General features: G+C 49.8%; 1 protein-coding gene across 1 annotated transcript in view; it reads left to right on the plus strand.

Annotated features, from left to right (window-relative positions):
* Window positions 1-16,356, plus strand: part of TCERG1L (transcription elongation regulator 1 like) — a gene marked incomplete at its 5' end in the record, with an annotated part of 77,783 nt that overhangs the window by 6,572 nt on the left and 54,855 nt on the right. The window contains one exon of the mRNA XM_084904398.1: window positions 11,379-11,564. Coding sequence (XP_084760524.1) covers window positions 11,379-11,564 — 186 coding nt within the window. The remainder of the gene's footprint in view (window positions 1-11,378; window positions 11,565-16,356) is intronic.

The raw sequence follows: 16,356 nt of genomic DNA on the forward strand, positions 1-16,356 counted from the left end.
ATGGAAAAAGAAGATACAGTACATGTAATACAATTGGATATTACTCAGCCAGGAGATAGGAAGAAATCCTACCATTTGGGACAACATGGATGGACCTTGAGGGCATGAGACTAGATGAGAAAAGCCAGACGCAGAAAGACTAACCCTGGAGGATCTCACTTATCTGTGGATCTTAAAAAAGCTACATCTGAAAAAGCAGAGACCAGACTGGCGGTTGCCAGGGCTGGAAGAAGCGGACGTGATAGATGCTGGTCAAAGGTACAGACTTGCTGTTGGGAGAGGAACACGCTCTGGAGCACTAACTCACAGCCCACGATTACAGTCAACAAGACGGAATCACCTACAACAGCTATCCAGAGACTAGACCTCAAACGCTCTCACAAAAACAAACAAAACCCAAACACCTCCACAAAACCCAAGAAAATCCTCAACTCAACGAGCTAAGCTCCCATCTTAGGAAACTAGAAAAGGGACAGCTAACCTGTAAGAGGCCGAACAGAGGAAATATTATAGTGAAGATAAGAGCAGGAATCAAAGAACCTAAAATGAGAAAAATATAAAGAAAATCAATAACAGCAAAAGTTCTTTTTTAAAGAATGATCGGTACCAGTACAGTCAAAACCCCCTGGCTATAGAGTATAAGAAAAAAGAGAGACAGCACAGATTGCTGAAGTCATGATGAGCAAAAGGCATCACTATAGATTTTAGTACAGAAACTTAATGGGAAAACCATATAGAGGACCTCATGGCGATGAGTTTAACAGCCTGGAAGAAACAGGCAGAGTCTTATAAGTCACCCCTACCTGTGCTTACTCCAGAAGAAACAAAGAATGGATAACCAGAAGCACTGAAGCAGCTCTGTTCTTCCAACAGAGAGCACCAGGCCCAGACAGCTCACTGCACCCCTGCCCAGAGTGTAACGAGGAAAGAACACCACGTCTAAGTAAATTGCTTCAGAAAATAAAAGCAGGAATAGCATTTCGCAAGTTATTACCGTATTATTATTATTTTTTTTTTAGGTCAGCATCCCTCTGATACAAAAACCGAATACGTAGATACTATAAAAAAGACAATTACAGGCCCATATGCTTCATAAACATTAGTGCAAAAAAAAAAAAAATCCTCAGCATAATATTAGTGATGTACACAGCTCACAGCACCCCGTGAGCCAGCAGGGCTTTTTGTAGGAATGCGATGCCCGCCCAGCGTTAGAAAATCAATGTCATTTACTTTACAGGAACAACGAAGAAGAAAAACAGCAGGATCATTTCGATAGATGTGGAAAATACATTTGTCAAACTCAAAATCTATTCAGATATTAAAAAAACCCAACAAACCTCTAATTCAACTCAGTATTAAAGGGGACGTCATCAGACTGACAAAGAACATCCATGAAAGGCCCACAGCTACAGTCATATCTCATACTGAACGCCTGATGTTTTCTGAGATGGAGAATGGGACGAGGATTTGTGCTCTCAACTCTCCCATGCAAGCCTGTGCTGGAAGGCCTACCCGATGCAATAAAGAACAAGAAAAAAGAACGAGAAGCATGCACACAGAGTAGGGAGGAAGAAATGAAACTGTCTCTCTGTGCAGACAAAGCGAGGCATGCAGACCATCCCTAAGAGTCTACTGAGAGCCGCTAGTACCAATAGGTTGTTTATCAAGGTTGCAGGCTACAAGGTCAATGTGAAAATTCAATCGCAGTGCTGTATTGCTGGTGGCGAACAATTGGAAATTAAAATAAAATGGTAGTACATTAAAGCACCCCGGACATGAAATGTTTACAGAGGAAGCTAACAAAATATGTACCCAGAAAACTAGAAAACATTGGTTAGAGAAATCATTTAATAAATGGAGAGAGATTTTGTGTTGATGGGCTGAGAGACTCAATGTTAAGATGCCAATTCCTTCCAGGTTGACCTATGAGTTCCATGTAATCCTAAATAAAACCCCAGTGTCATAGTGGTTTACAAGCTAATTCTATAATTGGCATAGGAAGCCAAGGAAGCAAAGTAGCCACAACGGTTTTGAGAAAGAAAACTAAATGTGGAGGAAGCATAAATAAGTGATTTGAAAGCTTGTGATGGAGCTCCAAGAATTCGGGCCTTGTGGAATTGGTGAAAGTATAAGAACAAAGATCAATAGAAATAGTAATAGACCTTCCAGAAATAGGCACACACATACGTGGTCAATTGATTTTTTGACAAAGGCATAAGGGCAACTCAATAGAGAAAAGCTTGACTTTCCATAAATGGTCCGGGGACTGGTCTTTAAAACAAAAACCAAACCTTGTCCAATACCTTGTATCATATACAAAAATTATCTCGAAGTAGATGAGAGGTGTGATTATAAAACTCCAAACCCTAGAACTTCTGAAAAAAACACACACGCCACATAAAAGAGAAATTTGTGATCTCGAATTAGGCAGAGGTTTCTTAGATATGACACCAAAGCGTGAGCCATAAAAGCAAATGCATGGATGGACTAGATTTCATCCATATTAAATGCTGCCGCTCTTTGAAAGTACTTCGAATCAAATGGAAAGAAAAGCCAAATACTAAGAGAAAATACTTGCAAAGCACATATCTAATAAATAATTGATATCCGGAATACACAAAGGACTCTCACAAGCCAAGAACAAGAAAACAAACAACCCAACAAAGTGGGCAAAATGTGTTCCCAGACGCATTGCCAACACAGATGCGTGGACGGCAATGAGCATGGGCAAAGCTGCTGGCTGTCCCCGTCGGGGCCAGGCACCCCGAGTCCGCGGTGAGAGCCCACATGCCTCTCAGAGGGGCTGTAGCTTCAGCACACGGGGAGCGGCTGGCCCTTCCAGAACTTGCTGGTGGGAATGCAGTCACTTTGGGGTCAGTGTGGGCGTCTCTCACAGGCAGACCCACATCCGATACCCAGTAATCTGCCTACACAGTCACCCAAGAAAAACAGTGCCCACCCCGACACCTGTGCACAGCTGTGTACAGAGGCTTTGTCTGTGAGCAGCAAGACCCGGGAACAGCGTGAAGGTCCGCTACTTGGGAAGCGATGGACAAGGGTGGAGATAACGAGGCACGGCTTCTGGTCCAGCAGCCAGCGGTTGGACCCCGAACCCGTGATGCTAAGTGAAACCATCCAGAAGCAAACACCCACGTCATACACGCTGCCCTTTTCTGACTTAAGAGCAGAGACAGATCGGTGGTTTCCAGGGGTAGGGTTAGGGTTTGGAGGAAGGTATTGACGATGGGGTTGTGGGGGGAGAGGGTTAGGGGTTGTGGACAGGTTATCTGACTGTGGTGGTGGTTACATGATTGTGTTTATTGAAATTCTGAGAACTGTGCACCTAAAAGGAGTGACTTTGGCTGAATGCAATTTTTACGCGAGTGCACTCAACATTTGTTTTTTAAAAGGAAGAGACATAAGAGACACACCCAGAACTGTGTGTGAAGTTTACCTGACCCTGGTTTGAAAGAAAAAGATGGAAAGAGAACTGGAGAAATCCAGACGCTGACTATGTCTTGAAAACATAAGGGAATTACTTTCATCTTATCAGCCTGTAGGTGTGACAGGTGTTAAATATATATATATATATATATATATATATATATATATATATATATATATATATATAATTGATTTTTTTTTACAGAGGGGAAGAGAGAGGGATAGAGAGCTAGAAACATCGACCAGAGAGAAACATCAATCAGCTGCCTCCTGCACACCCCCCTACTGGGGATGTGCCTGCAACCAAGGTATATGCCTTTGACCGGAATCAAACCTGGGACCCTTTAGTCCACAGGCTGATTCTCTATCCACTGAGCCAAACCGGTTTCGGCTGTGCTTACGCTTTTTAAAAAAACTCTTATACTTGAGAGTCGACTACTGCAACGGGAGGATAAGGTCAATCCACCACACGTGTGCTCGGATCCAGGCATGCGGCTGGGGGTGCGTGTCATGAGGAAACACGCCCACTGCCACCTGGTGACTGGATGTTGTGACTTGATCGTGGGGCTCCTGGGGCTGTTATCCACTCTATTATTGTTGGAAGTTGCTATAATAGCAAAGAGGAAAAAATAGCGCCATGAAACACACTTCAAAAAAGTGACAGAGTGATAGTGGGGGATCTCACCTGCCTGCCACAGTGCAGTGAACGTGAAAAATGAAAGATGAACCCTAAAGAGACACCCAGCCGCCTGGAAGTTACAAGACTACCAAACAGAGAGGAACGAAGCAAGCCCAGATGGCAAAACCAGACCTTTTGTGTGAGAGGCAAACAGGAGGTGTGCTATTAGGAGTGATGAGTTGTGGGCAGTGGCGCTAAAGAGCAGATCCAAAGCTCGAAGTGATGACGGGGTGAGCTATGAAAGTGTGGGGACCAGCGTAAATCCACTTCAAATCAAAGCAATAGAAAGTTAGAGGAAACTAAAGAAAACCTGAGGAAGCAGATGATAAGAATAAAGGCAAACACTTATAGTTTTAAACACAAAAATCAATTCAGTTGATTAAACATGCTTTCCTCACTGATGGTTATAAAAACAGAAATACATTAACTGGAAATATCTTTTCTCAGTATTAGTAATTTTTAAGTGATTAGGTTAGCTATTTCCTGGGAGGTGGTCAACTTGGATCAAGATGGACACCTACATAGATGCCTTCAGGACTCCTGCCTCCTCTGAGCGGACTTCTGCTCAGAGAACTAATTCTCCCCTGTCCCTGAGCCCTGGCCCTCTGAGCCTGGCCCCGTCTCAGTCTTCACCGGTAAAGCCTCCCAAACTCCAAGGAGAATCTTTAGTAATTATAGTTTGTTTCAGGACATAGAAAATGGCGACATGCTAATATAGATTATGGAAGTTATTTACCCATTTTACTGATGTTTTTAGAAAATAGAAAACAAACAGAAGCAAGTAAATTATATGGTCAGATTTCAGTTTTAAAGGGAGCCATAACAATCCTTAAGTATTACTGAAAAAATGAAAATGTAGCAGTATGGTAATGCTAACACCTGCCAGGACTCAGTGGAGCGAATTTCATCGTTGCAGAACTTGTATGAAAATAAGAAAAACATGGCAATGACATCAGATATATGGGTTTAATAAGAAAAAATATATTCTTTCATTAGGCTACTAGAAGCCCAGTGCACAAAATTTGTGCACTTGTGTGTGTGTGTGTGTGTGTGGGGGGAGTCCCCACATCCCAGCCTATAGCCTTTCCCAGTCCAGGAGTCCTTGGGGGATGTCTGACTGATGGCTTAGGCCCACTCCCAGTTGGAAGCAGGAAACAAACAAACAAAAAAAAACTAAGAATTTGTGGAATTATTTTCAACTGGAGAGACTCACTATGGACTTGGGTAGGAAAAATAGAATATTGTGAGATATTAATTATTTGCAAATTAAGTTATGGATGTAGTACAATGCTAATTATATTACTTTTTGAAATCTCTAAAAAATCTTGATCTTGGAATATACACCTGAGATGAACAAATATAGGATGCCCCCCAAAAATGTATACAGACACTTTGAATAATTAGAAAGGAAATGTTTACTAAAACACATTTAATTTTCAAAATTGAGCTACCAGCTGTTAACGTATATACATTTTTTTGGGATACCCTGTATATGTTTTTTTTTTTTTTAATCTGTAAGAGGGATTTAACTTATTCTAAAGTCACATCAGTTTTAAAATGTGGTACTGATGTTCTAATCTACATATAGATTAATGTAATAAGTTTTAAAAGAATTGTTATGGAGGACAATGTCCTAGTACCATAATAAAGAAATAGATACAAAGAGAGGACTCACAGCATAATCATAAATTATTATTTGTTAATTATGAGTATTGTGCGAGATGTGGTTTCCTCATAGGTAATTCAGGAAATGCAAATTTAAGCCAGAAAATGTAGCATTCTCCTATTACATAAATTGGCACAGGTTTTCAGAAATCTTGGCTCCTTTCCGTGTTTGCAGTAGAGAACAGTGTTCATTCTTCCACAACTATTAGAAGTCGTGTGTTTTGAGTCATGCGACTGACTGGACTTTCAGGCCCTTTAAAATGTTCATATAATTTCACTCAGTGAATTCATGTATACAGCCGGTTACAGAAAGAACCTGTGACAACTTACAATCCCAAGAGGAAAATTAAATCTCAAATGTCCTTGACTAGATAAGTGTCAAGCGAATTGTGAAACACCACTATTTAAAATACCCTCCACTTTTAATAACATCACGTTTGGAAGATTGTTTAGACAAAAGCAAATGCTTTTATTATATTTTAGTAAATTTTTAAAAGCAGGGGACAAACCACTTGAACCAGATGACCTGAATTCTTGGAGCACTGGACACACGCTCACACCCATGTGCACACTGACGACAGACCAAAGGAGACACACCACGATGTTAATAGTGCAGCGTTTTTCAACCGCTGTGATGTTGCCTGGTGTGCCGTAGGTGCAGACAAGACAAGAATTTTATAATTTTTCACTATTTTGTTTACTTAATATTTCATAATAAAGTAATTATAAAATACTTTCTTTGTGTTTATTTGATTCCTATTCAAGAGAATTACTTTATATATAGTCAATATAGGCACAGAGTTAAAATTTTTAACATTTTCTAATGGTGGTGTGCCTCGTGATTTTTTTCATGAAACAAGTGTGCCTTTGCCCAAAAAAGATTGAAAAACACTGTAATAGTGGCTATTTCTGTTGCTGTAGGCTGGGGTAAGGGGTACTTTTATTTCCAGCTCTATAATATCTCTTATTTCCCTTTTTGTTGTTGTGAATCCTCACTCAGAGGGCATTTTCCCATCGACTTTTAGAGAGAGTGGAAGGCAGGGGGAGAGATACACACAGAGAGAAACATCAATGTGAGAGAAACACATCGATCGGCTGCCTCCTGCAGGCGCCCCAACCGGGGCTGGGGATCAGGCCCGCAACCGAGGTACGTGCCCTTGACCAGAATGGAACCTGGGTCCCTTCAGTCTAGGGCTGACACTCTATCCACTGAACCAAACCGGCCAGGGCTCATTTTCCAGTTTTAATGTACATGCATTGCTTTTAGAGTCAGACAAAAGCCATAAGACACATGCCAGTGCCTCTCTCGTCCTCATGCCATTGAACATGAGAGTGTTACCTGCTGCTGGGGCTCGTCCACCCCAGACACCTACAGAGGAGATGGTGGAGCCAGCCCACTTGTCCCAAAGGGTGCCGCCTGGTGCGGGCGACACAGGTGTATCTTTAACCACACGTCAGATTGAGGGCAGGGTCCTTGGAGGACCAGGCGTCCGGAGACCCCCGCGGAGAGGTCTCTCCCTGCATCCTTGCAAACATGCCCTGTGGATCCTTGGGTTCCAGCAGAGGTGGCAGCACCAGCTTCCCGCACAGCGAGCATCCCCACAGAGGGCTATCCGGAATGCATCCATCTGTCCCCACCGGAGACTGTGTGTCCGGGCACTGGTGATGCTGTGAGGGTCAGAGATCAAGTGTCGCCGAAGCCGGGCAGTCCTGGTCCAGAACCATCCAGCTCCCTGGACGCCATCCTGTGATGTCGCCCTCACACGGGGCACCGGTACCCGGAGACCTGGAGTCATAGCTGCACAGAGAAGGCTTTGGGAGCCCCAACATGGCTTAGCACGTTGCGGGAGACACGCTGCTTCTCTGTGATGGAAAAGCATCGATCTGAGCAGAAGATGGGGATGTGTGTGAGGCTCAGAGCTGCCCGGAGGCCCTCGGGGCCTCTCAGGCGTGTGAGTGCGGGGCAGGCTCTGCTCCATGGCCTGTGGGTATGTTCCCGTTTAGCTCCAGTTCCAGAGAAAATGACGGGGCGATCCCAAAGGCGCCCAACATGGGGCCATCTGGGGAAGCCAGAAAACACTGGCACGTGGAAAACGCTTACTCAGCCTTCCCTCGCCAGAGGCCTAACATTCTGCTTTGAGAGAAGGGACAGCACAGCACAGACGTTGATGCCAGTCTGCCCGGGGTTCAAAACGGTCCTGCCCCTCGCCAGCTGTGTGTTAGCTGCGGGCACCTGAGTGCATCACGTGAATGGCATCTTCCGTGCTGGGGGTCCCCACCTGCTCTCACAGGTAATCCCCCTGAGGCGCTGCTCCGGACCAGAGGGAGGCGTCTACCCTCCCTGAAGGAACGGGAGAGCAGCTCCCCCGGTGACTGCTTTCTGTTTTGTCTGTATCACGCGTACTTCAAGGTGCCATTTGGATGAAAATTGGTTGTGTCTCCAGACCCCGTGGTAAATTATTCAGGCATCAACTAAAATTGAGAGGCTGCCTGGATAATGAAAAACTTAAGCGAGGGCTGTGTTTACCAACACAACTTATATCATTTTTAAAAATGAGGAATTTATGTCTGGCAATCTTTTTTTTCCCCTTTGGATTTATGGGTGACATTCCACAAAGTAATGAATCAATTCGATGCAAGATGACAGTTCTAAGTCTCAGATGTGGTTCAGATTCTTTACACTGGAGCCGAGATGGGGCCGAGGGAATGACAGAAGGAGGCGTCAGAATTCCATAAACGTGGACATGGGAAATGAGGGCTATTCGCCTCATTTTTGTCTTATTGGAAGTTTCCAGATGTTGGTGCCTACCTTAAAGCAGCACTCTCTAGCAGAAATATGATGTGAACTACACGTGGAATTTAAAATTTTCTGGCACTCATATTTCAAAAGGTACAGCAAGCCAGGCCGCCGTGGCTCAGTGGTTGAGCGTTGACCTATGAACCAGGAGGTCATGAATGATTCCCGGTCAGGGCACATGCCCGGGTTGCGCGCTTGAATCCTAGGGTGGGGCATACAGGAGGCAGCTGATCAGTGATTCTCTCTCATCGTTGATGTTTCTCTCTCTCTCTCTCTTTCTTCCTCTCTGAAATCAATAAAAATATATATTTTTTAAAGAGACATCACAGAACAGGTGAAATTCATTTCAGTCATTTATTTTAGTTAGCCCAATATCCAGACCATATCACTTCACCGTATCACCAACATAAACTTATCAACGAGACATTTTCCCTTTCTTTGGCTTTGTTCCTGAAACCCAGCGCGTGTCACACCTGGAGCACATCCCAGGCCGTGAGCCGCAGTTCAGGGCCCAGTAGCCACACGTGGCCATCGCTCCTGGTGGGACAGGGTAGCAGGAGACGCCTAGTGTGTCTGTGGGGCTCTCAACCATGTATCTGCGGGTGTACGTTAGAGAAACCGCTCAATCAGGAGCTTAAGTAAGCATTTCAGAGAAATGTACTCAGTGCCCGTTCGGTGAATTCAAAAGTCGTGTGACCCCTCTCTGCCTGAGGTCTTATAAGAGCCTGCCTGCCCCCGCCCCCACTCCTGTCTCCTCCGTGTTGCTGAGGCCAGTGGAGGTTTCAGTAAGTGAGCGTGCCAGCCGCTGGCAGAGGGCCTGGGCAGAGGGCCCAGGTGGGTGCCAAGGGGAGTCCTTCAGATGCCCTGGTGGCCCGGGTGTCTCAGAGGGGCGGGGCCGGCCTGCAGAGGGCCTGGGGTCAGACCCAGCGTCCTAGACCTCCCCGGATGGTTGTCTTTGGCAGCAGACAGGTGTGGATGGCTACCAGCAGGTTCCCCAGGACAGAATGTGCCCACACAGCTCTTGGCGAGGGTGGCCAAGACGGCGGTGATGGTGATGGATAAGAGGGCAGCGCAGGCCCAGCTCGGAGCTTGGCTCCGGCCGCCGCCGGCCAGCTCGCCTCCCCGGGCCACCGCCGAGGGAAGCACACGGTTAATCACTGTTTTGCTTAAAACATTGATTTTTTATAAGTAATCCTTACGGGATAGCATCTCCGGCGTATCTCTCAGCTGGCTTAGCAGTTTTCTTATTTTTCCTTCGGCTGGACCTCTCTTATCTCCCTGTTATTTACTCAGCTCAGGGATTCTCCGAGGCCCTTTGGGGAAAACAAGTTATGCTAATTATTTATCCTGGGGCACAATTTATTGAGTGCCTGCTCCTCTTCCAAGAGTCAGCTCGGGAGGCTCCGGTGGGGGCCAGGGAGGGGGCTGGGGGTGGGGGGAGGGGAAGCAGCTAGCATCCCAGGCAGGGTGTCCTTGGCTCCGCGCACCGCCTGGCTGGCTCCGTGGCAGCTCATGTATCTGGCTCCTGTGTCTGTGTGCATCACGCTTCCTGCGGCATCGGCTTTCCGCCGGAGCCTTGCAGACGGGTGAGCAGAGGTGCTTGGAGATGCCCGACCGTGGTGGGGGTGCAGGAGAACACCAGGCCCCTCCCCTCTCCCCTCCCCTGCCCCTTCATCTTGCACCCCGCAGCGGGCTTTCTCAGCACCCGCCTCCCAGCTGCACTCCGCTGCCCGCCCAGGGCCCTGTGCTGGCGGTGGGAGCCAGACTCTGTGCCCGCCCAGGGCCCTGTGCTCATGGCAGCGCTCCTCACTCCTGGCCGAGGCCCGGGCCTCCTCCCAGCTCACCCCCCACCCAATTCGGGAAAGAATCTTGTCGCTATGGGTTATTGACTTCCTGTCTGCACTGATAATAGTCAGTGGATTCCGGGAACTCATTGGAGTTGGTTCGTAACCAAATGAATGCAAAACAGGCCCCTCACTGGCTTTCCACGCGTTTGTTTTTAAACAGGCAGATCCGTTCGCTCCCTCATTTTCCTTTTCAGTTGGCACATCATTTTTTGACAACAACATTGTCCCCCGGGAATAGAGATGTCCCCACACTCCCATTGACAAAACAGCTTGCGCCTTAGCATCCATCCTTCAGCACACAGCGACTTTATCCTTCATGGCAAACCCCTGTGTGAACAGGAAGTGACGTCCATGCTTACCCCTGGGCCACAGCGGCAGGCCTGTCCCTGAGCTGGGCATCGGGCGGGTGAGTCCCCGGGAAAACACCTGGGGAGCTGGAGGGCGAGGCAGACGGAAGCAGAAGCGTTTGAACGGGGCGGTCACAGCCTCCCGGCATCGGCTGACAGGCACGCCTCTGCTGTGCACGTCACGGATGTGTATAGTGGACAGCACCCAGTGTGATGGGCTGGTGAGGGTCATGGTCGGCAAGCTGCGGCTCTCGAGCCACATGCGGCTCTTTGGCCCCTGGAGTGTGGCTCTTCCACAAAATACCACGGCCTGGGCGAGTCTGTTTTGAAGATGTGGTGTTGGAAGAAGTTGAAGTTTAAAAAAATTGGCCCCTCCTCTGAGGAGCTGGTGGCTGTCCATGTGGCGGCTGCTGGCCCTTGCAGATCTGTGTGCTCGTCGCCTGGACAGCGGGGACCTGGTCACGCTCCCTCTGGGACAGAGGCACACGGTGTCCGCTTCCAGGAAAGAGGGCTGGCCCCGCTCTTGTTCGCTGTGCTCGTGTGTTGCATCATGAAGTGGCATCTGTTTCCCCTGCTGACCGCCTGTCCCTCTCCCGCAGGTGGTTGCCACAACAGCCTTAAGCCCGTGGGCAGCAGCCCCGCCATCGCCATCGCCGCCACGGCCGCAGCCATGGTCTCCGTGGACACCGAGGGACTCGGGGGCCCGGCCCCCTCCGGCGTGCAGCCCTGCCACTTCCTGACGCTGGCGCCCATCAAAATACCCCTGCGGACCGTCCCCTTCCCTGGTAAGCGAGAGCACGGCTCTCTGAGCCTCCAGTCGGTTCCAGAATCCACAGCGAGGGGCACGGGGGGGACCAGCCAGCCCGCAGGTGCCGGCTCCCTGAGTCCCTGAGCTGTGGGGCAGCCAGGTTGGCCCCCGGGGCACGGGGCAGGAGGTATACGGGTTTGCTCATCATCCATCCACACAAAGGGACGCGGTCCACTCAGCAGGCTTTGTTCAGTCATGCCGGGCCTTTTCTGCCATAAAGCCAGTTCCCAGTGTCTGTTTGAGAAATGCCACTTGCCTTGCTAACCCGTTAGGGGAGGGGACGTATAGGGGAGAGGGCAGGCACTGAGAAGCTGGAGATTTTCTCACACAGACACGAAGGGAAGCAAGGCAGCGTGCTGGGAGGTAGGCAAGCGTCTCAGCCAACACAGTACCCAGGCGTGCGCTGTGGGTGCGGATGGAGCCTCAGCCGCCAGGGAGACCAGCTGGCCTTGCCGCTGGGCCTGTTGGGAGCGCAGGGCTGGGTCCCACCCACCAGGAAGGACCTCTATGGGAGCACCCGAGGCCTGTGGGCGTGCAGGATGGGCCAGGATGGCGTCAAGAGTGTTGATCTGGGTGCTGTGGGGGTATGCTTCAGAAAAGTCCTCAGGGCTCAGGTGGCAGACATCCTTCGGTCTTGCCTGATGCCCGGTGCCTGGTGCCTGATGCCTGTGGGGGCATAGGAGGGGGGAGGGGGGCCCGGTCCTGACTGGTGGCGACTCCGTTGTCCACACGTGTTCCCAGTGCACGCGGGCGTCTGAGAATTCTGACCACTCCGTCATGTGTCCACGCCGTCCTTGTGAACGCACGGTCAGGTCCCGTCCTTACACGCAGCGAAAGCCACGCTGATTTGGAATGACATTTACTAAGTACCCAAGTCTCCTGGGCAAGTGCTCTTTATTTTAGCTTTTTATGCGCTTCGAGAAGACTGAAGCAGAAATTCTGCAGGGTTCTAATATTGATTGTACCCTGGAGATAGTGTTAGAATTCTTTTTTTTTTTTTTTAAATATATATATATATATATTTTACTGATTTTTTACAGAGAGGGAGAGAGAGAGAGAGAGAGATGGTTAGAAACATCGATGAGAGAGAAACATCAATCAGCTGCCTCCTGCACATGCCCTACTGGGGATATGCCGGCAACCAAGGTACATGACCTTGACTGGAATTGAACCCGGGACCCTTGAATCCACAGGCCGATGCTCTATCCACTGAGCCAAACCGGTTTGGGCTAGAATTCTTTTTATTTATTTATTTATTTATTTATTTATAATATATTTATTTGTATTGATTTCAGAGAGGAAGGGAGAAGGAGAGCGAGGTAGAAACATCAATGATGAGAGAGAATCATGGATTGGCTGCCTTCTGCACACCCCCTATTGGGGATCGAGCTCACAGCCCAGGCATGTGCCCTGACTGGGAATCAAATCATGACCTCCTAGTTCATAGATCGACGCTCAACCACTGAGCCATGCTAGTTGGGCTAGAATACTAATTCTAGTACTAGTATCATTAGTTGCTTGGTTATCAGTGATAACAAATGTCATTAGATTGTTACATGTATGAGAAACAGCCTCGCCATCTTCAGTGTGGGGGTGCTTCTGCTTTGCTCACCTCGCTTCTGGTAACTCTAATGCGGCCTTCTCAGCCCGGGCCCCTGGCTCCCACAGTTCTCTGCCAGGCTGATTAGTTAGCTGGTCAGCAGAACCTCGTACTCTCAAGAACAGAATCTTACTTCTATTTCGGCATGTTACTGAGCATGCATGAGGCGTGTGATGGGAAAATGAGTAAACCACAGAGATCATCTCTCCCGTGGGACATAATTTACAGACAGGTCAAGATTGTGGTTCAGATCCATCATTGGCGCTTACTGAGGACAACTTACTGTGTTTAAAGGTCTGCCCCTGAATCTGAGGGGAGGGAGCAGGAGGCGGGCACAGTGGGGTTACCTGCAGGTGTGGGCTGTGACGGGGGAGCTGGCCTGTGCTGGATGGTGGCAGAGGGGGCCTCCTCTCCCTTCTCCTCAAGCAGGTCTCAGCGACTCAGCCTTCCTCGTTTCTGACCATTCCCTTACGCCTTAGGACTTGGGGTGCAAGCACAAACACTTTTCGGGGGGAATGTATCTGACACCCTGTGTACCTCCTAGTGTGTAAGGGGGGTGCAGTTTCCTGAGGGGAGGAAGACAGAGCGAGGGAGGGTTTGTCAGAGCACGGCCCCCTGTCCCCGTCTCCCGGAGACCCTCAGACACATCGTGTTTATGTTGTTGTTAATCCTCGCCGAGAACATTTCCCATTGATGTTTAGGGAGAGTAGAAGGGAGGGGGAGAGGCAGAGAGAAACATCGATGCGAGAGAGACACATCGACTGGTTTAAAGGGGACACGGGACAAATTGTTAAAAATTAGGACTGTCCCCTCGCATTAAAAAAAAAAAAAAAAAAAAAAAGTCCTGATTTTTGGCCAAAAATAGGGACTTTTTTAAAATGCCACGGGATGCAGGAAAATTTGTTAAAAATCGGGACTGTCCGCCAAAAGCGGGACGTCTGGTCACCTTAGACTGGTTGCCTCTTGCACACACCCCAACCAGGGCCTTTGACTGGCATGGAATCCAGGGCCCTTCAGTCTGCAGGCTGACGCTCTGCTCCTTGGCCCGCTGGGGCCAGGCCTGCGTCTGAGTGACCACAGTGGCCCTGGCCTGGGGGACAGGTGGGCACCACCTGCGGAAGGAGATGACGTTCTGGGGCGAGCCTCGGTTTAGACGACAGGGCTCTTTCTAACCCTCTGCCCACCGTTTCCTGAGCGTCCCAGCGGAAAAGGGGGGATGTGGGGGGAGTGGCGGCCACCCGGAGTCATTCCCACCCCGCGCAGCGAGCAGGCAGAGCCATCTGCCCGGGAAGCCGCTCGCCACCTGTCCCTGCTCCGGAGTGCTGAGTGGCTGACTGCCACATCCTGTCCTGCCTCCGAGCAGCTGGGAAGCGACTCCGTGTCTCCCGGTCCCCGTAACTCACCCCCGAGCCGCACGGTGAGCCAGGAAGTCCCGGCGCCGGGACCCGGGGCGGCGGCCGCCTCATCGGAGACCCCGTGGGCGGGCAGCAGGCACCGAACAGCCGCAGCCCGGCGCCGGCGGATGCAGCCTCTTCCTTTGTGTTTTATTATTTTTTTAATCCCTGCAATGAAAAATGTCATAATACACATTAACATTTCAGAGGGCTCGGGATAAAAATAGCATCGCCGCACAATCCCTCTCCCTCCGGCGTGTCAGCTCCGCGGCTCCGGTGGGAAGGGCACCGGGGCTTCCAGCACCGGGAGGGAGGGAGCGAGCAGCTCTCGGGAGGAAAACATTCCATTTAAACAACCCGGGAGCAAAGGCCGCGTCTAGTGTGTCCCCACAAGTGAACTCCTGTGAAGGATGCGAGCTCCACATTGTAACACTGGCACAGCCACACTTTGTTCTCCTCACCTGGGGGTGTGCTTTTGTTGGTTTTAGAGAGAGAGGAAGGAAGATAGATAGATAGATAGATAGATAGATAGATAGATAGAAATGGAGAGAGAGAGAGAGAGCGAGAAAGACATGTGCACCTTAGGCGTCTAAGGTGCAGAATTTTCTAAACGGGGAGTCCCTTGCTGGAAGCCAGAAGGGAACTCCGGACTCGGCATTAGCTGTCTCCACTGTCAGCCTCCAGCCGCTGCTGGAAAAGACATTGGAAACGCATCCTGCACGTAGTGGCACGCACGTGCTTGTGCAAGAGCACAGAGTACCGGACCACAGGCCCGAGACGCCCCACTGAGCCTGAGGAAGAGGCGCCTCCCTGCCCCGAGGTGCCAGGCACCTCTCCCGGCCTTAGGAACGTGCAACGAGGGGCTCACAGTAACACTGTGCCCATGGGGCTCAGATCGACCAAAGCACGGGGTGGTGCCGACAGGGGGCACCCTCAGTCTGCACACTGCCTGCCACGGGGGCTCCACCCCCAGGCCTCCACCCCCAGGCCTCCCGCTGGGTCCCTCGCAGCCCAAGGAGCACAGCCCCCTTCTCACACTGGAAGAGTTAGGGAATGTCCCCCAATTTCACAGCATGCATGCACACACATGGACACACGTGCACACACACTGGCACACACACATGCACACATACGTACACATATGCACGCCCACATTGACACACACGGACACACATGCACACACACGGACATACGCGCACACACACATGCACACACTGACACTCATACAAACATATGCACACATATGCGCACACACACACAGATACCTGCACACACACACACACATGCACACATGCTGCATTCCTTCCATCAAGGCCGACCTCAGACCAGCTCTCTGCTGGACACCAGGTTTAACGATTCACCAGGATGCCTCCCCATGGCCGCCTCGGAAGCCCCGCCTCTGGTCGGGCTGCTGCCCTTGCAGGCATGTCCCCGGGGCTGTCACGGCTGCTGACGTGGAGAGCCGTGATTCCGTGGGGTGAGCACGCACTTCGAGGAGGAGGCACCCCCTCCCAGGGAGCTCACAGTGGGCGCTTAGCCGAACCGATGTAAACCTCTCGGTGTTTCCCCAATTTATTATTTTAAGCCTGTTAGCAAGCTCTGCTGTTGGCTGTTATTTCCAAAAATAATTAATCAGGGACGAGTCCAAAGCATCCCACGGAGGCTTGGCTTGGCAGGACTGCCTGGCGGATGGCACGCTGCAATTAGCACGGTCCCTCCGCCGCCGTCCTCGCGACCCTTTCATTACGTCTCTCCGGCTCGCTCTCTCGTCGGTG

The sequence above is a fragment of the Pipistrellus hanaki genome (genome assembly GCF_964339955.1).
Source record: "Pipistrellus hanaki genome assembly, chromosome: 14".
Classification (NCBI taxonomy): domain Eukaryota; kingdom Metazoa; phylum Chordata; class Mammalia; order Chiroptera; family Vespertilionidae; genus Pipistrellus; species Pipistrellus hanaki.